Source organism: Manis javanica, chromosome 15 (genome assembly GCF_040802235.1).
Source record: "Manis javanica isolate MJ-LG chromosome 15, MJ_LKY, whole genome shotgun sequence".
Lineage (NCBI taxonomy): Eukaryota > Metazoa > Chordata > Mammalia > Pholidota > Manidae > Manis > Manis javanica.
This window is the reverse complement of record NC_133170.1, coordinates 74,416,571-74,440,945: the sequence shown is the minus strand read 5'-3', so window position 1 is coordinate 74,440,945 and position 24,375 is coordinate 74,416,571. Positions and strand designations below refer to the sequence as shown.

Sequence of the window (24,375 nt, the reverse complement as noted above, 5' to 3'; positions counted from 1 at the left end):
GTCCTCACACTTTAGTCAGTCAAGCAAGGTGGTCAGATAATTAAGCAATAAAAATAAAGTATAGTAAGTGCTTTGAAGTGGGAGGTGCTGGGGGCTGCAGGAGGAGAAATAAAAATGATTTATCTGGCCTAGGAAAAGCTTCCCAACAAGAGCCAAGAAGCTTAAAGGAATTTATTGAAGTAAACAGGTCCCATGGAAGGGGATCTACATAGGTGAAGGTCCAAAAGATGGCAAGTGTGCATTTAGGGACTGAAAGAACTTTGGTATGAGCCCAAAGTTCAAGGAGGATTATGGGAGCCCAAAATGGAGAGGTCATAAAGGTCTTGGTAAACTAGGGATGGGAGTTTGCCTGGTAATTCAGGGAAGGTTTCACAAGGAGATGAATCTTAAAGATCACTGAACAGGCAGAAGAGAAAAGTTATGCCTGGCAGAGAATACAGTGTATGCAAAGACCCAAAGGCCTGAAGGAGACTGGTGGTACATCTGAGGATAACTGATATGGCGAAAGTATAAAGGGAATCTGATTGGGGGTCGGATCCTCAAAAGCCAGGAGTTTGGACATTATTCTATAAGTAATGGAGAACTGCTGAAGCCTATTTTAAGAAATGTGACAGGATCAGATGTGCATTATAGAAAGATACTGGCAGTAATGTGACAAATATAGGTAAAGACCTATTAGGAAGCTGTTGTAATAGTCCAGGAAAAAAAGTCATGAAGGCCTGAACTAATAGAGAATAAATATGCTAATGGAGATGATGAGGAGGGAGAGAAATCTGAGAAATATTTAAGAGGTAGAATAGATAGAGCTTAGTGACAAGTGAGGAGTAGCTTTGGTAATAGTGGAATGGCTCATCATTTTACCAAGATAGAAAAATAGATGGAGGGGTGAGTTGGATGCCTGGAAGATAACTGACTAAGGTATGGATGTGTTATCTGACCTATGCGGGTGTCCAAGTAGAGAGGTACAGAAATGGAAATCTGTAATTCAAGAGAGTGTTATGATTAAAGACAAAAGTTAGGTGTCAGTGTTATGTGGGGCAGTTGTAGCTGTTGGGATTGCCTGAGATCTTCCAGGCATGGGAGGTAGTATTAGAGAAGAAGGGAACTAAAGGCAGAGTTGTGGGCACCTACATGTGAGAGCTGAGTAATAGTAGACCAAAGGAAATCAGAGCATAGGAGGGGAACCAGAGCGAGCATGTCACAGAAGCCAGAAAAGAAGTTTCTAGTTGATGACTTCAAATGTTGCAGAGAGACCATTTAGACCTAGCAGTGGATCTGTTCTTGCCCACAGATTGTCACAGACCGTCCGGGAGTGGTGGGATGGAAGAAATTAAGAGGGCATTGAAAAAGTGATCATAAAGTGAGATAGAAACTGTAAGTGCGACTGCTTTTTCCCAGATCCTCATCAGTGAAGGAAAGAAGAAAGAAAGCTATAGCTAGAGGAAGAGACAGTACAGAGAGGACTTCTGTTATTGGGAAAGGCTTGAACATGTTCTTAAGCTAAGGACAGGATGCAGAGTGTTCATTCATTCACCCAATAAGTATTTATTGAAGTATGTTCATTCATTCATTCATCCATCCAGTAAGTATTTATTGAGTGCTTATCCTGTGTTCCAGGGACCTGGGATACTGTGGTGAATACAACAGTTATCCATTATGTCTTCATGGAATTTATAGAAGAATGGAGGAAACAGATGTTGAAAATTTCTACTCAGTGTAATAGCAGTGTGCTGAGTGTAAGCCAGGAGGGCGAAGCTGGTCTTGAGAGTCAGGAAAGGCCTCTCAGACAGTGATTATTTAAGCAGAGGTGTAGGAAAAACGTTTTAGGCAAAGGGAACTGCATTTGTAAAGATGGGAGACAGCGGCACTTTTGAAGGACTCAAGTCCATTATTTCTGGGATATAGAGAACTAGGAGGAGACATATGAGAATAAGACTGGAGGGGTGGGTACACAGGCTGGATCATGTAGTGGCTTGTAAGCTTTCTTAAGAATTTTGTTCTTTATCCTAAAAGCAATGGAAAGCCATTGAGTATTAATGAGGGAACTGACATTAGATTTACATTTTTGAATGATCACTCTGGAGACATGTGGAGAATGGCCCGGGAGAGGCAAAAGTGGATATAAGGAGATAATTTATATATATAAAGTTGCTCTTTTACCTGCGCATGAGGGAGTGGTGGCTAGACTAGAGAGGCAGCAGTTGGGATGAAGGAGAAAGTGACTAAATTTGAGAGGTAAGCCGGAGGCAGGAGTGAAAGAATTTAGTAATGCACTGAATGTGGAGAGTGAGATAATAAGGATGATTCCCAGTCTGTAGTTGGAACAAAATGGTAGATGGTAGTGCCATTTATCTATATGGTAAAAACGGAAGCGAAGCAGATTGGGAACGTGGGAAAGGAAAGATATTTAGTTACCGTTAGTCATGCTGAGCTTGCCGGCTTGGGACCCAAGTGAAGATGTCTCTAGTTGACTGGATAAGATGGCCTGGACCTCAGAAAAGAAGTCTGAAATAGAAGTACAGATGTGTAAGTCATTTCTGTAGAGATGGTAGTTGAAGCCTTTGGAAAAGATGGGAGCCTCGGGAAGAGAGGTCAGAGTGAGAAGAGCACCCACAACAGGTAATGGCCCAGGAAGGGGGTGGCTGGGGAGGGAGAGGAGGAGGAAGACAAGAGACTGTGGCACCTCGGAAGACAAGAGAGAGATTTCAAGAAGGAGGGGGCAGCCCACAATATCGAACATTACTGGGAGGTCAGGGAGGTAAAGGTCCTTTCAAGGTGGTACAGGTGACCCTGTGGGAGCCATGTAAGCCAAGGGGTAGGGTCAGAATGCGGGGCACAAAGAGAGGCTAAAGGAAGGAGAAGGGGAGAGGGAACTGATGGGGGCATAAAGGTTGATAGGATTTTTGTCTTGTTCATCTTTGTATTCTCAGCCTCTGCAGCAATGCCTGGCATACAAGTGCTCAATGAATGTTTGTTACGTAAAGCGGGAGAGAACAGGATCAGGAATATAGGTTCCTGGTTGCCCTTAAATAAAAGAAGAGAAATACTCTTTCTTCTGAGGTAGGGAGGAGATAAAAGTATGTGTGATAATTTCAGCTGTCCTTTAATGACTGTTTACCATATGCCAGGTACTGTTCTAAGTATTTTATAAGTGTCATTTCATTTCAAACCCCTTGGACGTCTGAAGTAGTTACTGGTTTAACCCTAATTTACCTGTGATGAAACTGAGGTTTTTATGAAGTTTTATGAAGCACTTGTATAGAGTCAGAGCTGGCACAGAATACCATAGTAACTGACATTAATAACAGCATGCCAGAAATAAGAGAAGATGGAGATGGTTGAAACTGCCCATAAAATGAGCCTCTCACCTACTTGGCCAGGGCTCATAATAATTAACAAAGATAAGTAGGAAAGAACAGACTTTCCTTCCCTTTATTGGTAAGGAGGTGTGTCATATCTTATCCAGGTTTTAAGAGAGTTTTATGAATAAAGCCACTTGCTTAGGGCAGAGCTTGGCAAACTTCTTCTGTAAAGGGACGGATAGTAAATATTTTAGGCTTTGTGGACCATGAGGTCTCTGTCACAACTACTGAGCTCAGCTGTTGTAGTGCAAGAGCAACCAAAGACAATACATACATAAATGAGTGAGCATGTCTACATTCCAATAAAATTTTATTTACAAAAATAGGCAACAAGCCAGGTTTTGCCATAGTGTACCAACTCCTGACTTAGGGCGTCACAGTGGTTAGTTAGCTAATTGGTGCTGGAGGTAGGATTTGAACCCATTTTGAGAGGAGCCTGTAAGTCTGTATGCCTGGTCACTACTCCATTATGCTGCTTCTGTCCCATCCTTTTCTTCAGTTTAATCCACTTTAGAAAACAGATAGGATGCGTACCTTTACTTTTATAAAACTTTTTAATGGATTTGGTATGTGCAGCTTTTGGGTAATGAGTACCAAATACTGGAATATCCTCTGATTTCTAGACTAGCACTTGTGTAGAGTCAGAGCTGGTACAGAATACCATAGTCACTGACATTAATAATAGAATGCCAGAAATAAGAGAAGATGGAGATGGTTGAAACTGACCTACTTGGCCAGGGCTCATAATAATTAACAAAGGTAAATAGGACAGATCAGACTTTCCTTCCCTTTATTGGTAAGGAGCTGTGTCATCCTCTCCAGAGGGAACTGGTAACGGTCTCACTGGGAGCCAGTAAACCCTTTGCCATTCATCTGTGAGGCTGTTCCTGCTGCAGACTGACTGTTCTGTGTGTCCAGTATCTCCCCTCCCTTCATTAGTAAAAGTTGATTAGGGTTAATTATTAGAAAGCACCTTGAAAATATGGTTATATTACTTATTCTGTGTTCATTTGATACAGTATATTTCTCCAAAAGTACTAAGGAAGATACTATGCAACTAACTTTCTAAACCTATCCTAATAACATTTCAAAATGCCATTTCTCAATCAAGATATTAAGATATAGTCACTAATTGTATAGAATAGGAAAGGAAGCATAAGGTAGAGAGTAAGTATCTTGGCAAAAAGTGGTCTATATGGAAACACACAGATAAATTCAGGGTAGACAGAACTGTCTACTTCGAGGGTTCTGATCTCAGTTTCCAGCCGAACCGAGGGCCTGCTAAATCTAGACAAAACCAAACCTGGGAAAGGAGAGTCCCCGAACAGAGTCTTGCTAATGGCCCCAGACCTTCAACGATGTTGTTGGCATTTCTGATGGCTAGCTTGGCCCATTCCCCATACGGGATTGGTATCTTGGTGTATAGTACAAAGTCCAGATGCCACAAGGAGCAAGGGAAACTTTATCAGGCTGCCTTATAGTAAGGCACTGATTCACTGCTTCAAACCAGAATATGCCCCATAAGATTATCAAGGCCACCTTCTGTGGGAAAGAGATTTTGAACCACTTGAGTTTTAGAGTGGCTGGCCAGCAAGATCACTTACATAGCCAATAATAGGAACCAACATTATTTGCTAGGAGCATAATAGTACATGGTATATTCCTCAATTGTCTGGAGCTTGGATTCATTTTTTTAGAGCTAAGCACATCTAAAGGTATGGTGATTTGGGGGTTAAAGATATCTAAATATGGAAATTGGCTAGTCAAAACCAAAACAATGATAACAGCTATCATTAATATCAATAAATAATGATATTTACTGAACACTTGGTATACATCTAGAACTATGCCTAGGATTTTATATGACGTCTGTCATTTAATCCACATACCAATCTTAGAGGGTATGGACTATTGTTTTCTTGAGATGAAAAAAATGAGACTTGGGGAGGTTGAGTGACTTGCCAAGGTGACACGCCTAAGCTAATGGTGGGGCTAGAATTCAAGCTCAGGAGCCTGCCTCCGAAGCCCACAGTCTTAATCAATGAAGTATTGTAGCGTTCTTGACTCTCGCTAGTGTGGTCTTAAGAAACCAGGCTTTCTTAACAATGTGTTTGTTTTCTTAAGAAAGACTGTTTTAAGAAAAGAATGTGTTTTAAAACTTTGTAGCCCATTGGGCAGAATGTACTGTTTTTGATTCCTAACTCTGAATGTACCCAGGGCACCTGTTTTTCTGAGAGGACCTGTTTCAGTCCAAAGAAGGAAATGTCTTCCACTAGCCATTAAGTGCTGTAAGCTAGGAGTGAATTACAGTGTATGTCTTCTGTGCCCGCAGTTACGGCTAGATGAGGCCCAAGAAGCAGAATGCCAGGCCTTGAGGCTACAGCTCCAGCAGGAAATGGAGCTGCTCAATGCCTACCAGAGCAAAATCAAGATGCAAACAGAGGCACAACATGAACGTGAGCTCCAGAAGCTAGAGCAGAGGGTGTCTCTGCGCAGAGCACATCTTGAGCAGAAGGTATGAAAATGGTACTACGGGTCCTGTATACCTGGGTGGAGGATGGGCCATGGCCTAGGGACAGTCACTTTTTGAGCCCTGCCTAGGTACCAGGGGATTAAAGTAGGCACTGTCCACGTATTATCTGCTTTTATACTGCTAGAACTCCAAGAGGTGGGCATAATCTTCATTCTACCGGCAGGATACTAAGGCTCAAATGGTTAAGTTATTTATATAACTCTGTTCTCACAGCCTGAGTTCTTTCTATTACTCTGCTAGGAAACCCTCCACCTTCCCAGCCAGAGGAATGACGTGGGTTACTGGGTAGTTGATAGGACATATGCAAGGTACTCTGAGCTGGTTAGCATGGCTGCTAAATGGCATGAGGAAGCCACATGCAGATTTGGTGTTTATTTTCAGCGATTTCTAAACCAAAAGAAATCATCAGCAGGACTCTTTAAAAAAATTAAATTGAAGTGAGGCTGATAATGTCATGCATAATAAATGTTATTGGAACTGAAATATTCATTGCTTTAGATATTGCTGAGGAATATGAAGTAGATTTCATAAAGCATCTCAAAACTGTTAAGCATTTATTTGCATAACCAGTTATTTGTGCTTTCTTCTGGTAGTTTCCTGAGACCAGTGTAAGAGACTATTTTCCCAGCTCCTGTTCTAGAACTAAATTGCTAATGACCCAGGGGGAATTTGGCTCTCTCTGGGAGAGCAGCACAATCTAATTGTGCTTGAGTGTCTTTTAGCTTCTCCTGGGCCGTCTCCTGCTGAGACAGGACACTGGCCTAGATCTGCCCAGCTGCTTGGCTTGCTAGAATGGTAGTGCCAGCCCCAAGTGAGCTCCAAACATGTTCACTCCTGTGAGCAAGTTTCAAATATAATGGATTAGATACACGGCATTTATCACAGGACTCCCCCAGCCTTCCCCACTCCAGTTCACTCTTAGTTCCTATGCGTGTGTGTTGTACGTGTGTATGTATGTGTGCGTGTGGGTGCCTGTAGGGAGATCCTTCCCATTAAGAACTGCTCATTGTGCTTATTTTAGATTGAAGAAGAGCTGGCTGCCCTTCAGAAGGAACGCAGCGAGAGAATAAAGTACCTATTGGAAAGGCAAGAGCGAGAGATTGAAACTTTTGACATGGAGAGCCTCAGAATGGGATTTGGGAATTTGGTTACATTAGATTTTCCTAAGGAGGACTATAGATGAGATTAAATTTTTTTGCCATTTACAAAAAAAAAAAGAAAACAAAAAAATTCAGACCCTGCAAAACCACATTCCCCATTTTAACGGGCGTTGCTCTCACTCTCTCTCTCTCTTACTCTTACTGACATCGTGTCGGACTAGTGCCTGTTTATTCTTACTCCATCAGGGGCCCCTTCCTCCCCCCGTGTCAACTTTCAGTGCTGGCCAAGACCTGGCCATCTCTTCTACTCATAGTACACGTCACAGTATTGATGTGATTCAAAATGTTTCAGTGAAAACGTTGGAGACAGTTTTAACAAGACCAATAAACCAACAACAAAAAGTGGACGTATATTGCTTTAAGCAAAATCACTCATTACCACCAATCTGTGAAAGCAAAGCAAAAAAAATAATAATAAATGCCAAGGGGGAGAGAGACACAATATCCGCAGCCTTACACCTTAACTAGCTGCTGCATTATTTTATTTTATTTTATTTTTTTGGTATTTATTCATCAGGAATTAAAAAAAACAAAGTTTTATTAAAGATTGAAAATTTGATACATTTTACAGAAACTAATTGTGATGTACATATCAGTGGTGACATATTATTACTTTTTTGGGGATGGGGTGGGTGGGCGGGGTGAAGAGATCTCGTGATTTTTAAGAACCTGCTGGCAAGAGTTTAACTTGTCTTCAGCATATTCTGATTGTATCATAATCATTTTCTGCTGTTGCAGAGGATGTGAATACACTTAAGGAGCTCACAGAATCCCAGTAGCACAAATTGGGCTTTGGCAAATCGTGTATTTTGTGTATAGAAGGAATTTAAGGAGAGGTATTACTTATTTTCATATTGTATTTTAACTGTTTCTCTGATCAAATTTTTTTACTTCCTCCTCCTATTCCTCCCCACCTCCCTCCTTTTCCAATTCAGTATTTGGAGTCCAACACTGTCTCTCAATCAGATCATCTTGATCTTTTTCTTTATTTCCCTTCCCCTCCCCAAATCCCATATCTTGGTCATAAATATTGCATTATTCACACTTTCAAACTGTGTATTTTCTTACAATAAAAAATGATGAAAAAAAAAAGGCTTTACTTCTTTTGCATGCACTTTAAAAAACAAAACAAAACATTTTTCAGGTTCCAAGGAAGAGCATGATAAAACTGTCAGAGCTTTTAATTATATTTGTAAATAAAAGTGTTCATCACATCGCCTTGCTGTGTTATTGTAGCAGGAAGTTTCCCTTCTAGGTTCACCAGTTCATATTCGAGAGGAAGAGCCACTCTCCAGAAACCGTTCTACTTCATCCCGACTGCTGTAAAGCCACCCATGTTTCCAGGTAAAGCTGTGTCTCTCAGGTTGTTCTACAGGGCTGAAAATAGTGTTGCACTGTTTGAAGTGGTCAACTGTACCTTTTATCCTCAAGAATAGAAAAAGACACATGTGCCTGGGCACACACACACACACACACACATACACACCAATGTGCCAGTTGTGCATAGGTGCATGTATTGCCGAGGAAACAAGTTGGACAGCCTGTGAAAAAGACATTATAACAAATATTTGAAATGATCCCTCCTCCCTTCACATTCTGCTTTTATTAGAATAATTTTATGTGCACAACAATAAGGTAGTAAAATGCATAACTTACAGGATATGGTTTTGGGGTCAAGACAAGCTAAGTAAGATCTTCTCATAGTCTTAGGGTTCTAAGTCCTAGACGTTGAAAATTCATATTCAGCATGATGACCTGAAGATCATTCTTGTATCCTACAGGACATTCAGTCATCACAGACAATTGCAACCATGTAGACTCAGATCGACTAAAGCAAAGAGGTATACTCAAAAAATGACAAAATAATTATGAATATGGGTTAACCCCAACCATAAAGCCTTTAATAATTATCATCCAGTTTCCTTAGCAGCTTAGTTCATTGATGTTTCTATACCAGGTACACCAGAAAATAATACTGGAAAAGCTGAAAAGAAGACTCACAATTTTCCACAAAGCATAGATATCCTGTATTGCATGTTTATGCTTGCCATGGGATGGGACACTACACTAACCATATTAAAGATAAGGAAATAAGCTCAGCCCAGGATACATAGTGGGAGAGTCTGAATTAAGACCTCTCCGATTGCAGAACCCACACTCCTAAGCACAGGTCACACTGTCACTCAGAGGACATTAAATCATCAGTAAGGCAGAAAGACTTCCTGTAAATTATTTCATCTATTTCTCTCTGTAGTGAAAAATGTCCACCTATCTTATGAAAAGGCATGTCTGTGAGATTCTAGGTGCTGCTCTTTATAAAACTTCCCTCACCACCAGCTTTTCAGGGATGTATCCCAAGGTAGTTACCAGAAAGAAAGAATGTGGGTCCCTGTTCCTAAGACCTGGTATAGACCAAGTCCTCCAACTCCTAGTACCTTCATGAGAGGGCAATAAAAATAGACCGGGACCAGAATGGCAGCAAGAGAACAGGTATGAAAAAGGGACAGCAGCAGAAATCCAGTGTCCTGTAGTCTTCCAACATTTACCAAACTCCCAAGGTAAAAAGAAAAGAATTATTACAGGTTTATCATGCCTATGAGGAAGGACTGCTTACCTTTGATTTATACAAGTATTCATTCAGTGAATATTTACCAAGTCCTTTATATGTCAGGTGCAATGCCGGATGCTTAAGATACATCAGTGTATGTCAAACAGGTAAAGATCCTTGCCCTAGTGGGGCTTACATTGAGGGTAGGAAGAAAATGGTAATAATTATATGATCTTACATGGTAATAAGTGCTATAGATAAAGGAAAAAAACAGAAACGTAGGGGATATCAGAAGTGCCGGGATCAGCATACATTCACTCATTCATTCAAATATTTATTGAGCATCTGTTGTGTACATGGGAGATAGAGCAGTAAATAATGATGGATGGGGTCACTACTCTGCTGGAGCTCATGGTTTAAATATGCATTGAAAAATATGCACAGAAGTAAATCAGCAATGGATTAGCTTAGCAGTGGACTAAGACAGACCATGACAAAGCAAGTGCTGGGTGCTATCAGGAGTTCAAAGGAACTGAAACAACTACTGTCAGAGGGAATATCAGAGAGTACTTTCCAATGATACCCAATGAATTAAGTAAAAAATTTTGTTTCTTGAATTTACTACCATCTATAATTATTTGCTTTATATATCTACTGAAAAAGAGTATTCCTGGGCAACTGGAAACATGCCCATGTAAGAACTCCATTTACCCCTCTGATTTTAGTTTAGTAAGATATTTTGCCAGAGAAATAAGATATAAAAAATAAATTTTTATTGCTCTAGTTTGGCATAGCAGTAAGTCCCGCTGATTGCAACTCAAAACTAGATAAAATGCAAAAGCAGCTATCTGAGGACACTGAAATATAAAAGCAGATGGACTGTGGGGAAGCAACTAAGACAGGGGAATGAAGGCAAAATAAAACCGTTCTCAGATGAAGAAAAATTAGAATTCATTGCCAGCAGCCTATTCTTCAAGAAATTCTAAGGAAGTTCCTCATACTGAAGGAAAATGATGCAAGGAGGAAACCTGGATCACTGAGAATGAAGGAAGAGCAACAAATGGTAAATACCTAGGTAAATATAAAATACTTTCATCCCTCATATTCTTTAAAATACATTGAAAATATATATTCTGTTAGAAGCAAAAATTACCACAGTGGGGAGTGTTTTGATGTATGTAAATGCAATTCACATGACAACTATAATGTAAAGTTTGGGAGTTAAAAGACCCGTATGGTTGCCAGGCTTCTACATTTTACATGAAGTAATACAATTCTTTTAATAAGACTATGAAAAATTAGTTATGGATACTATAACTCCTAGAGCAACTACTAAAAACAAAAAGAAAACTCAAAGAGGTATAACCAAAAATTCAATAGATAAAATATTCAAATAATCCAGAAGAAGACAGGAGAGAACAAAGATATAAAGAAAAAAGAGGAACAAGCAGAAAACAAAATGGTAGACCTAAATCCCACCATATCAATAATTATATTAAATATTAAAGTCTCTAGACAGTTCAGTTAAAAGAGATTGATCGAGTAGATATAAAAAGGAATATATGCTGCCTATAAGAGACAAACTATAAAGGCACAGATAAGTTGAAAGTGAATAGAGGAAAAAAGTGCCATGTAAATAATAAAATCAAGGCTAGAGTATTATTTTGGTATCAACTAAAATAGACTTCAAGACAGTATTATCAAATATATAAAGGCATTCATAACATGAAAAGGAATAATTTATCAAGACATCATTTTAAATGTATATATACACCTAATAACAGTACCCAAAATACATGAGTCAAAAATTAACAGAATTAAATGCATAAATAGAAAACAATTACAGATTTTAACTCCTCTCAGCAACTAGGCACATACACACAAAAATAAGACACAGATCATAACACTATCAACCATCCTTGATTTAAATGACATTTATAGAACTCTATATCCACAAATGTGAATACACATTCTTTTCAAATATACATGATGTATTCACCAAGCTAGACCATATGCTGGGGCAGGCCATAAAACAAGATTTAGTAAATCTTTAAAAATCAGAATCATACAAAACATTCTCTTACCAAAGAGAATTTTTTAAAAACCAACTATAATAAAATATTTAGGAATAAAACATCTGGAAGTTAAACAATGCATTTCCAAATTAGACATAGGCCAAAATGAAATCACACGAGAAAGTAGAAAATATTCAAACTGAATGACAAATATACATACCAAATTTGTAAGAGGCAGATAAAGTAGCCCTTAAAAATCTTAAACTTTAAATGATTATATTAGAAGAGAAACCAATAAAGTTCCACCTTAAGAAACTAGAAAAAGAAGAGCAAAGTAAAGTATGTATACGGATAGAAAGAAGGAGGAGCAATTCAATTAAATGAGATAAAACAACAAGAGAAACTACCCAAGTCAAAAGCTTATTCTATGAAAAGGGCAACAAAATCAACAAATTTCTGGCTAGACTTACCAAGAAAAAAACAAATTGCCAGTATCAGGAGTGAAAAAGAGGTTTATCAACACAGATGCTACAAATACTTAAACGAAAATGAGCAAAAACTTACAACTTTTTTGCAAGAAATTTGACATTTCTTGAAAAATACAACTTAACCAAAATTGACACAAGAAGAAACAGAAACTGAACAGGCCATATGAATTGAAAATTTTGTCATAAACAATTTCCCAAAGAAAAAAACTCCAATTTCAGGCAGTTTCACTGGTCAGTTCTGTCATTCAAGGAATAACACAGACCTTAGACAAATTTTTTCAAAATATAAAGAAGGCAGGCTCTACTACCCAACTTATTTTATGTATATGTAATATCAAAACCTGACACTTTACAAAGAAGAAAACTACAAATGAATATGGATACAAAATTGCTTGACAAAATATTAGTAAATCAAATCTAGCAGTATATTAAAAGATTGTTAGTACACAATGAATAAGTAAGGTGTATCTGAAAAATACAGAGTTGGTTTAACATTTAAAAATCAGTGTAATCACCATATTAACAGAGTAAGTGAGGAACTTATTTCTGGAGGTCTTACCCATGCATAAGGGAAGAAAATTTATTAAAGATTAGAAAAAGAGGTAAAATTGTCTGTAGATGATGTGAATTGTTTACAAAGAAAATATTCCAAAGAATAAAACTGCTACAGCTAATAAATGAATTTAGCAAGGTCACAGATCTAGGGTTAATATTTTTAAAATCTATTATTATTTTATACAAACAGCACACAACAGGAAAATGAAGCTTAAAAAACAACTGCATTCATAGTTGCTAAATTTACATGCCAAAAAATGTAAAATACTTACAAATAAATCTGAAAAAAGAGTTCTAAGATCTCTATGTAGAAAAAAACAACAAAAGACATTGCTAAAAGAAATTTAAAACAGTCTAAATTGTTTTGAAAATATACTACGTACACAGGTAGAAAGATTCAAGATTGTTAAGATTTCAATTCTCCCCAAATCGACCTGTAGATTCAATATAATCTCAATCAAAATTCCAGCAAGCTTTCTTGTAAACACTGACAAACTACAATATGTATAGAAATAAAAACAACATAATATAACAAAGTTGAAGGACTTACTCTACTTGATTTCAAGACTTAATATAAAGCTACAGTAATCAAGGTAGTTTGGTACTGGCCAAAAGACATGCAGAACAATGGGGCAGTACAGACAGTTCAGAAATAGATTCATATATTTGGTCAACTGACTTAATAAGGGTGTTACAATTCAATGAAAAAAGGAAAATCCTTTCAAACAAATGGTACTGGATCAACTGGGCATCCGTGTGGGGAACATCGAACACTGAACGTTATCTCACTAGGCACAATAAATTCAAAATGATGATAGACTTAAGTAAAGAATCTAAAACTATAAAACTTCTAGAATACAGGAGAAAATCTTTGTGAGCTGGGACTAGGCAAGTTTCTTAGAACAGAAAAACTAGTAACTATAGATAAGAAAAATACTTTTACCAAAATAAAAATTTTGTTCTTCAAAAGATAGTATTTAAGTCAAAAAGGTAAGCCCAGGTTGACCAAAAGGATATTCACACCACGTTTATCAGGCAAAGATTTGTATCCAGAATAAACAGAAGGCTCTTATGACTCAATAATATGAAGACTAACCCAATAAAAGCGAAAGATGTGAATACTTTCCAAAAGAAGATACTCAAATGGCCAAGAAACATGTGGAAAGATCAAGAGTCCTCAGGGAAATGCAAACTAAAACCACAATGAAATAACACTACGTGTCCATTAGAATGTCTTTAAAAAATACATGTTTTATTAAGGATACAGAGCAAGTGAAACTCTCACAAAGTAAAATGGCACACCTACTTTTGAAAAGAGTTTGGCGGTTTCTTATACAGTTAAACACACACCAGCAATCCCATTTCTAGATTTTACACAAGAAATTAAAGCCTATGCTCACACAGAATCCTATGTGTTCATATCAGCTTTGTCATAGCAAAAATAACTAGAAAACCCTCAAATGTCCATTACCAGTTGAATGGATAAATTGTTATATCCATACAATGGAATACTACTCAGCAATTAAAACAAACTATACCCTCCTACATTGTTGGTGGGAAAGCAAATTGGTGCAGCCACGATGGAAAACTAAAGTTCCTCAGAAACTAAAAATAGAAATACCATATGACTCAGTAACCCCACTTCTAGGAATTTACCAAAAGAAAACAAAATCTCTGATTTGAAAATATCTATGCACTCCTATGTTTATTATCTCATTTCCAATAGCCAAGATAAGGAAGCAACCAAAGTGTGTATTAATAGATGAATGGATGAAGAAAACATAGTAATACATATATACAATGGAATATTATTCAGCCATAAAAAGAAAGAAATCCTGCCATTTGCAACAACCTGGATGAACCTAGAGGGTACTGTGCTAAGTGAAATAAGCCAGGTAGAGAAAGACAAATACCATGTGATTTCACTTACATGTGGAAATGAAAAACAAAATGAACAGAACAGCAGAAGATTCATCGATACTGAGAAGTGACTAGTGGTTACAATGGGGGAGGGGTTGGGGTGGGTGGGTGGGGAGAGTGAGGGGGATAAAGAGGCACAAAATCTCAATCATAAGTTGGTCACGGGGATGTAAAGTGCAGCATGGAAAATATAGCCAATGGTTCTGTAACATCTTTCTATATTGTCAGATAAGAACTGCACTACTTGGGTTGAGGATTTAGTAATGGATATAACTGATGAATCACTGTTGTATACTTGAAATCAATATAGTATTTTATGTCAACTGTACTTCAATTAAAAAAAAACTTGCTCCATGCAGCAACATGGATGATTCTCAAAAGCCAATCACAAAAAGAGTACATACTGTATGGTCTCACTTATGTAAAATTCTAGGTAACTACAGTGACAGAAAGCAGATTTGTAGTTGACTGGGGATAGGGATAGAAGGAATTATGAAGACTTGCAAGGAAGCTTTTGGAGGTGATAGAATTATCTTGATCTTTGTAATGGTTTCATGGTATATATATATAAAGTGAATCAAATTATATGTTTTAATTGTGCAGCATAGTATACTCCAATTATACTTCAACAAAGTTTAAAAAACATTCTTCTTGTTAACAGGTTAAGCAGGTAACTTACCAAGGTATGATCCTAGAGATGGCCCTACCAGTACTTCCAGAAATACTATCTTAAGATGTTTGAGTCCATTTGAGTTTCCTCAAGAAAAAGGTACAATCAAGGCCAGGAATAGGAGCTAAGCTAAGAAATAAAAAAATCTGAAAGATATGGATTCCTCAGTGGAGGGGACACCAGACTAGAAATTAGATCAGCTTTCTGATGTTTGTAGTCATCACAATTAGAGAGCTGATGAACAGGCTTTTTAGAGTGCTCGGTAAAAAATAAAAACTCAGTTGTACGTGAATTTTTGTACAAGTATACATTTTATACATTTGGGGAAGGAGAGGAGGCACTTTTATGGTATGGATGTATGGACATAAAGAAGGCCATGCTCCTAAACTTAAGGACTACTACAATTACTCATTCAACTAATGTTCACTGAGATTTCATTATATGCTAGACCTAAGTCCAGTGATAGGCATATTGAGCAAGACATTGGTTACCCTTGCTTTCACGAAGGATCCAGTCTAATAAAGAAGATAAACATTGAATTAAAAATTATACACATACATTTATTTCAAAATTACAACTGCAGTGCTGCAAAAGAGTGGTACTGAAGGGTCTAGCTTAGTCAGGAAAGGAGTCCCTGAAGGTCAGCTACAGGATACTTAAAGGGTGTACGGGATAGTGTCAAAGAAAGTGGAAGGGAATATTTCAGGCAGCATTCGTAAAGGATCAAATCTGGAAGCAGTCTGGCTTGTCAAGGAACTGAGACGCAGCCAGTAAGTTTGGGATTTAATGAGAAGACAGTCACAGGAAACCAGAGATGCATAAAGGGGTCAGATCATACACAGCCTTACAGGCCATTTAAGGATTTGGTCTACATCCCACAGCAAATGCAAGCTGCTGGAAGGTTTTAAGTAGACACTGAGGTTGTTTGACCAATTGAAGACCAGAAGTCCTTTGCTGGCTGACCTAGAAGAGGATTTAGGCTGTGTATTAAAATGTTAAAGTATTAGAGAGATACCAATCCTGGGTTTCTGAGAGCTGGTCTCTGTGAATCGGGGCTTAATTTAGGGCTTCCAGAGTAATTGCCATGTTTGACACATGTTCTGCCCTGAAGTCAGAATGATGAGCAGTTTCCGAGGTTCCAGAGTTGTTAGAAATACTGGCCCCTGGCGGGGCTGCTAACGCTGGCCTATGGGAGTAGAGACTCCTGTTCTCTTCCTTCTAAGCCTTTATAGACACTTTTGATAAATGCATAGCCAGGTAATAGCCTTGAGGAGAGTGGGTAGCATTTTTAGACTTTGTTCCTATGTCACTCAATTCAAGTTAATCATTTACATGTATCAATTCACTTAATCATAACAAAATATCATTTTGTTGTTCTGTAGCAACCTTGGGAGATAAGACAAGCAGGTTAGCAAATCCCTCTCACCCCTTTTCCATGAGGTGGCTGAGCCTCAAAGGGAATTTGTGTGCAGGTAGGTGTGATGGTTATGAGCTGGACTCTGATCAGAACTGGGTTCAGAACTTGGATCATTCCTTCATAGCCGGGTGCCTTTGGGCAAGTTCACTTCACCTGCCAATGTAACAGGTAAAGCATATGGTATCCCCTTGTTTCTAAAGTTACTAATAAATCTTTTCATGCACATTATTCCCTTTATGTGACCTTGTACATACATTTCCCCTTTTTTGGTTGGGTTGTTGACCTTTTTCTGAATCATCTGCATCTACATCTGTTTTAGACAAGGGAACAGATTACTGTAATTCCTCATTAATCTTCGGATGCTATGACTAAAAATACTGTAGTTAGCAGAAAGAAAACAGGAATTTAGAAAAAAAGAGTAAGTGATTTTTTAATGTAAACATCAAATTGTCAAAATTGGATAAAGTTCAAGAAAACTGGGAAGGGTATGGAAGAATGGGTGCTTTCATATATCATGACATGAATGTAAGCAGGGTGATCTTTTTGGGGGGTGGTTTTGTTAGAATCAGAATTTAAAGTGTACATATCCTTTGACTTGATTCTTTCGCTGCTAGAAATTTACTCCGCTAAGTTACTTGTACAAATATTATATATATATAGAAAAGCGTTTGCTGAAGCAGTTTTTATAATAGCAAATAATGAAAAATAACCTAATCACAGTAGGGGAGACTGGACCGGTTAATTATAGGAACATCCATAAAATCGAGTATTTGTTCAAAATAGTGACATGGACTGTGGTGACCTGTGAATACTGCATGAAGATCCAATACTTGGGGAAAAACAGTGTACAACTGTAGGTATACCAGTGTGTACAGCAAGACTATGATTTTTAAAGCATAAATATGCTGATATGGATGCTTATTATTTGTTTCTGAAAGAAAACACAGGAAACTTAACTGCTGTTGAGGAGACAGGAAGGTAGAAGGCATTTTCTTCCTGTACTCTTTGCATGGTCTGACCATGTTGTGCATCATTACTTTTCATGTTTCATTTTGAAAGTCATGGTTTTCTGTACAACTTGTTTAATATTATTTAATATTTAAATGAAAATATTATTTAAAAATTGAGTTTTAAAACCCAAACGTTAAAAAAAAATTACTTTCTACTTTATCTTCCCCCAGAGATTATATGACACAATATTTCCAAATTTATTCAGAGGGAAAAAAAAGTCCTGCAGCCAAAGGTGGGGGAAAGGCCCAGCCTCGCTCAGCATCTGTAGGCCTAACCAGGATCCCTTCTCCATCAAAAATCAGGTCAGTGATACAGACCTTCAAACACCTCCTTTCCTTTTTACTGGTATATCAAGTGGTGTGGAAGAAACCTCCCCTCCCCGACGGCCAGTCTCCCCTTTTTGGTACAGATTCTATATGGATTATAAATCCAAACTATGAGAGGTGTAGACTACTTCTTGGTCGTCCTTGTGTTTCCTGCGCACAGCTACCCCAAAGGGGAAGGTTTTCAACTAGCTTCAGTCTCAGATGGAAAGGACCACTTACAAAAAGCAAACTTGCTTTTTGGGAGAAGACTTAGCCTAAAGTTTTGTCAATTTTTTTTTTTAAGCCTCAAGTTTGAATGGTTGCTCCTGCTGTAGTTTAATAGCACACGTGTAAGCGTGGACCCTCTATGTGGTCCCTGAATCAAGTCCCAACGGTCACTGCTTATCAGGGAAAGGAGCTACTCCCCCTTAGAGGCTGTCTCTTGACTTCCTGCATTTATGAAACCCCTGAATCCAAAAGGGCAAAATAACCTGGAGAACAGTTCATCCACACGATATTTTTATTTTATTCAACTATAAGCAAATAGCAGAATTAACAACATTCAGCAACTCCAGAGCAGCTTTCCTTACACCAGTGAGGAGTGACCAATTTAAGAGGCACAGACTTAGAGATTCCTAACAACCTCTCACCCAGCCCTGTAGCTCATCTAGATGGATGTGCCGTGACAGCACAGTGACGCTCCCTGTCGCTTTTTCCAGTACAGCTATTTAAGGGAGACAGAACCGGACACTGACCCCTGGTAACCAGTCCAAGATGTACCATGCTGGGCGTTCGTGGACACACAAAACCTCTGGTTGTCTTGGTGAGACAAGGACCATGAAAACACATCCCAGAAGATGCCACTGTGCACAATTCTAGACTCAGGCTCACAAAGATAGAGGTAATGAATTTTTTTTTTCACTTCCTTGAAGATTCTTTGATGTACTATTTTTGATGCCCTATTACTATAGACCTGGTATTTTTATCTGAATTTTTTCTTCTGTAAATTGTGAGTTGCTCTTCTTACATTAACAATTTGATGTCCTCATCCTAACACCCAAAATACCCCTCCAAATGAGTTCAAATTGAATCACACATAAATGGGGGTATGTGACACTTTAGAATCACAAAGTATAGTCAGAAGGAAAAGTTACCCTAACCGCTATCTGAGTGCTCTGGTCTCACCTAGAGAATGGGAACGGGGAGGAAGAGAAACTACATGTATTACTGAACTTGAGAACACTGCTTGGGACCTCTGAGAGGGTTTCTGTCTCCTAGTTTCTCCCTACTTCCCAGACAGCTGCTCGTAGAGTTTGGGCACATAGTCATCCCATTCAGCCTGGTAACACGTGCCAGCCACTGGGGTCCCAAGCCCGTACTTCTTGCGGAAAGATGCCACCTTGAATTTGCCGCGGTGGTCTCCAGATCGGTTGCTGAGAATGGGCTCATCACACTTCAGTGGCCTGTCCTGCTCGTAAACCAGCCAGACGTAGCGGTGAAGGCCTAAAAGGAGAGGCAGAGGCGAAGATGTACACACAGTGAAGTCTATGAGATGGAGATGTCGCCCATTTTCATAGAATGGGCAAACTTAGAGAGACCCACACCATCTCATTTGCAAGACGAACACTAAGGACCCAGAGAAGTAGAATCAGTCAGGTCACGTACCTGCTGAAAATCACCGCATGGCTTCCCTACCGCTCTCTGCTCCTCATTCACCCCACCCCAGGCTTCCAGCCCATTTCTAGTAGGACCCTCCAGCTCGTCATTTTCCACCACTCCCACCCAAATGCCAGCTTTATTTTTGTCACAGTGACATTGTTAATTAAAATTCTCACTTTTTAATTTAATCTCCTCACTAGAAAGAGCTCCATAAAGCTGTGATATTTGTCTTTTGGCTATTTTCACCCCAGAACCTACCCCAGTGCCTGGTAAATAGGAGGTGCTAAAAAAATGAGAAATGAAAGAAGTCAGAAAAGCACTGACCAGGGCTCATCATACCACAACCAAGTCTACACAGGCTAACAGAGAACACTATCTTCCGACTTCCAAAACTTAGGTCCTTAGAAGCATAGAGATCTGCTTTGAATGAAATGACCAAACTCACTTCAACCAAAAAAGTAGCAAAGAATGTTTTAAAACCAGCCAGCAAGCACCCTATTAACAATGCGGCTTTCCACAGGCTCCAATTCAGTCCTAGACACAAACAGGTACACCATCAGCTGCTTAAAAAAAAAAAAGTCATTTAAATATTTGTACACCCAAGTGCACTGCATCATTATTCACAATAGCCAAGAGGTGGATGGACTGCAAATAACAACTAATGAATGGATTAACAAAATGTGGTACATAAAGACAATGTTTTTCAACCTTTTTGGAGCGTTCTTGGGCACAGTATCTACCCTAAGTATTTACCCAGGAGAAATGGAAACACATGCCCACAAAATGACAAGAATGTAAAGAACAGCTTTATTCATAATATTCAAACACTGAAAACAACCCCAATGTCCATCAACAGGAGACTGGCTATACAAACTGTGTATATTCATTCACACAATGCAATACCACTTGGCAATAAAAAGGAACAGGCTACTCATAGAAACAACATGGATGAATCTCAGACATTATCTTGAGAGAAAGAGACCGGTCAGCAAAAATAAATGCATCCTGTACATTTATATGAATACAAGAACAGCGAAAGTAATCTATAGAGAGGGAAGTGAGAAAATAGTTAGTTTTGGGGAAATTTAATTCAGAAGGTCATACATGAACCTTAACAGAAATATCCTACAACTCAGCTTGTTGTCAAAGGTGCCTATGAGGTCACCTTCATGCACCAGTCAATATTCATTGACTAAAGAGCTACAATCGGGGCATTTTTTCATATATAAGTCGTACATCATTAAAGAGTATGGGGGGAAAAAAAGCACAAGAAAAAAGTGAGTTACTGAGGCTTTTTTTTGTTAATGAGAACACAGCTCCTGCTTGAAAGAATTGCTTTATTCTCTGTGTGTATTTTCCGTAATTAAACTGCCTAATTTTATAAATGCCCTAGAGAACTTAAGAGATCCCTGGGAAAGATGTCTTGACCTTCTCTTTATGAATGTATGAGAGGGCCTGAAATCATCTAAAGTTTCTGGGTCCACAGATAAAACATGAGCCCATGGCCAACTGTCCGTGTCAGGGACCTTCCTGTACCCCTTCACACTGACTCATGCTGGACAATGTGTACAGAAGCCAGTACGCTGCCATGCTCCACCCACCACTACTCCCTTGTTCCAGCAAATGGATCCTGTAATATACAATAGCAGATAATATATATGTTATATATATAAAACGTAAAACATAACACAATACGATGATGTGTGTCTATCTTTCATATAGTTCTTAGAGTCTTCCAAATCTTTTCAGTATACCACACTAGGTTTTCCAGAGAAAGAGGGAGCTATATAAAGAGATAAAGAAGCCAATTTTTAAAAAATTTTGATATCGTTAATGTACAATTACTTGAACATTATGGTTACTAGACTCCCTCTATTATCAAGTCCCCCCCACATACCCCATTACAGTCACTGTCCGTCAGCATAGTAAGATGAAGAAGCCAATTTTTTATAATTAATTTGGAAACTATGATCATTTCTGAGACTCTTCACGGGCACAAGAAGCTCAAAGATCCTACAGGGCAAAAGTTGAATATAGAACTCAAATAGCTTAACTGTGTTCAATCCATGGGCAGCCCTCCTAGGGAACCACTCCAAGCGTTCTGCAACATCCCTTCCTTGGTATCCTCTGATTTCCCTGCCTGTCAAGGCCTAGCAGCTGGTAGGCATTGCTAACAGTGCTTCCAGCCACCCAACACTACTGCAGGTCTGAAAGTCTCCAGCAGGAGGTGAACTGAGCTGCCTGAAACTTCCACTAGGGTTAGGGGTCTCTAAGAACCACATGAAAATTTGCAGCACTTTAGGCCAATCCTCATGTGCCCCCCAGCTCCCCTCCTGTCTCCCCACAAAGCAGCTTTTACTGACCTGTGCCCTTGGGAGGCCCAGAGCCCACATAATCGGAGAGAACTGTGCCACTGCTGACGTCATTGCCCTTCATGTTGACCACCAGAAAATGGTGCCATTCCCTGTAGGAGGAGCACAGGGCCATCAACACCAAGGAAAATCAGTACTCACACACTTCATAGCCAACAAATGTACATAAGGCACATGCTCCATGCCAGGACGTGGCAACAAACAAGACAATCCTGCTGAAAGCCAGTGCGAAAAAACGTCATGCGTCCGCTGAAGGGAGAACCCAACACTTCCTCCCCCTGAGGCTCTCTAGGGCCGGGCTCTGCAAACTTTTCCTGTAAAGGCCCAGAGGGTAAGAGTTTTAGGCTTTGCAGTTCATGCTGTCTCTGACACAACTATTCAATTCTGCAGGTGTGGCCTGAAAGTGGCCACAGACAAGATATAAATAAGTTAACCCAGCTCTATTGTGTTACAATAGAAACTATCTTATGGACACTGAAGTTTGAATTTTGTATAGTTTTCCCATGTCACAAAGTATTACTCTTCTTTCAATTTTTTCCTAATCGTTTCAAAATGTAAAACCCATTCTCACAGCCCTGTACAAAAACAGGCCTTGGGTAGATGTGGCTCTCAGCTGTAGTTTCTAGACTCAGTGAAGGAGCAGGAAATGCACACTCTGGCTTAAGCACAGGTGTGAACATCCCAACCAAACCAGGTCTACTTCTGCACAGCATGTCCAGCGAGGGACTTACACAGTGCAAGAGGCACCAGGTCATATGTGGATGACCCACTGTTCCCCATCTTTCCCCAACTCACCTGTATTTGGGGTCTTTCCTGCTGGGAGCATCCGGGTCTGTCATAACCAAGGTGTAGAGTTTACCTGAATCAAGGCCATCCCATGCGATAGTGGTGGGCCGGTTCTTAACCTGCAGGAAGGAACCATCTGGAGTTAGAAAGTCAGAAATGCTGAAGAAACCAACATTCTTTCTTTGACCTCAAGTCCTCAAAGGTCAAACAGAGTAGATTATGAATAAAAGCTCAAGTGTATTGACTCTAAGAGCCAGGAGCCGAAGTTTAATATACGCTCCTGCTGGGACTAAAAATTTATTTTAGTCCCAACAACACTATAGTACTGGTACCCTTGCATAGTCTTAACACAAAGACGTGGGGTCAGGATTCCAAACCTGGAGCAGGCCGAGCCCACTCAACTACAACCTTACATTGCCTGGAATGACTGGGTGACCAGGAGATGAACTGGGACCAGCTAAACTAATATCTGAATTAACTGGCCACTTAAACGTGCACAGAAAATGAGAAAGCCTAGGTGGCCAGAGGAAGATGATGAGTCTGGGAAAAGGGACGCTGAGAGATGGGCACTTTATATTTAAACACACAAAACAATGAACTGTCAGAGCAATGTATCCACACCGCTGCCCTGGGGCTTTATGGCTAACAACCCGCAACGGTGTTGGACATTCTAGTTTCTCCACTTTCAGCAGCCAGGACCTGGGCGGGCCTCGGCCACAAGGGTCAGAGGCCAAACGGTTGGCAGAAGAAGGCCGTTGCCCTGGTGACTTGCCTTTCGTTGGCTTCACGCTCTTGAGCCTAAGACAAAGGAGGAATGGCTGGGCAACGCTGATCACCGGTTACATAATGTGTCACATGTCCTCGCGTGGAGCTTTTGCTCCCCAAACTGAGACCTAAAATCCTGAGACCCTAGTTGAGGCTCTGCGCGACGGAGCGTAAGAGCGGCCACCGCCCATTGCTTCCCGGGCACCGCCCCCTCCCCACCTCTGCCCCCGCCGCCCGGGCTGTTTCTGGGAGCAGGACCCAGCTTGCGCCCCTAAGTCCGGGGCCGAGCAGCGCCCGCCACGTGCAGGCTTCCCGATGCAAGAGCGTGTGGGCACCGCGACCCCTTTCCCTAGCGGATCCGGCGCACGGAGGCCGGAACGTCCTCTCCTCCTCCGCCGGGTCCCCGCACCGCCGGCCTGCAGGCCTCCACGCCGCGGTCAGCAGCACCCGCGCTGCCCTCAGGTACCTGGGTAGGCGTCAGCACTTTGCCCAGCTCGTCGATCTCCACGCCGGCGTATTTGACCTGCAGCGGGTGCTGCGGACGCTCGTCCACTTCCTGCAGGCTCAAAGGCCCGGACCACTTACTGACGTCCACGGGCATCGCGAGGCCGAGCTAGGCGGGGAGCTGGAAGGATCGCGGGGCTCCTGCAGCAGGACCACAGCACCGACTCCCTGCAGTCCGCAAACTGGGCCGAGGTGCGTGGGTCCCGCGGGGGCGTGCACGCGCCCCGCCCCGTCCCACTCCTCCAATCACTGGCCAAGCCTAGGCCCCCTCTGCTCTCTTAATTGTGGAGCCCCGTAGCTCTCGA

The 24,375-nt window shown here is 40.2% G+C and overlaps 2 protein-coding genes across 5 annotated transcripts in view; one reads left to right on the top strand and one right to left on the bottom strand.

The window, feature by feature from the left end:
• TAOK3 (TAO kinase 3) overlaps positions 1-8,269 on the top strand; it is a 166,594-nt gene extending 158,325 nt beyond the window's left edge. For all 4 annotated transcript variants that reach the window (XM_036993397.2, XM_036993399.2, XM_036993398.2 and 1 more), the window contains exons 20-21: positions 5,695-5,877; positions 6,917-8,269. In XM_036993397.2, the coding sequence (XP_036849292.1) occupies positions 5,695-5,877; positions 6,917-7,078 (345 nt within the window). In that variant the 3' untranslated portion in view covers positions 7,079-8,269. The remainder of the gene's footprint in view (positions 1-5,694; positions 5,878-6,916) is intronic.
• Positions 8,270-18,486: 10,217 nt separating this feature from the next.
• PEBP1 (phosphatidylethanolamine binding protein 1) lies at positions 18,487-24,313 on the bottom strand. The gene is made up of 4 exons (XM_017657275.3): positions 24,033-24,313; positions 22,811-22,920; positions 22,007-22,107; positions 18,487-19,487 (listed from the first exon to the last, which is right to left on the bottom strand). The coding sequence occupies exons 1-4, from the start codon at positions 24,165-24,167 to the stop codon at positions 19,270-19,272; spliced, it is 564 nt and encodes a 187-aa protein (XP_017512764.1). The 5' UTR covers positions 24,168-24,313; the 3' UTR covers positions 18,487-19,269.
• Between the last annotated feature and the right edge of the window lie 62 nt (positions 24,314-24,375).

Coding starts and splice junctions, on each gene's coding strand:
- PEBP1 (XM_017657275.3), bottom strand. CDS start 24,167: ATGCCCGTGGACGTCAGTAAGTGGTCCGGGCCTTTGAGCCTGCAGGAA. Junction 22,921..24,032: donor AAGTGCTGACGCCTACCCAG/GTACCTGAGGGC, acceptor TCCTTCCTGCAG/GTTAAGAACCGGCCCACCAC. Junction 19,488..22,006: donor TGGGCCTCCCAAGGGCACAG/GTCAGTAAAAGC, acceptor CTCTCCTTTTAG/GCCTTCACCGCTACGTCTGG.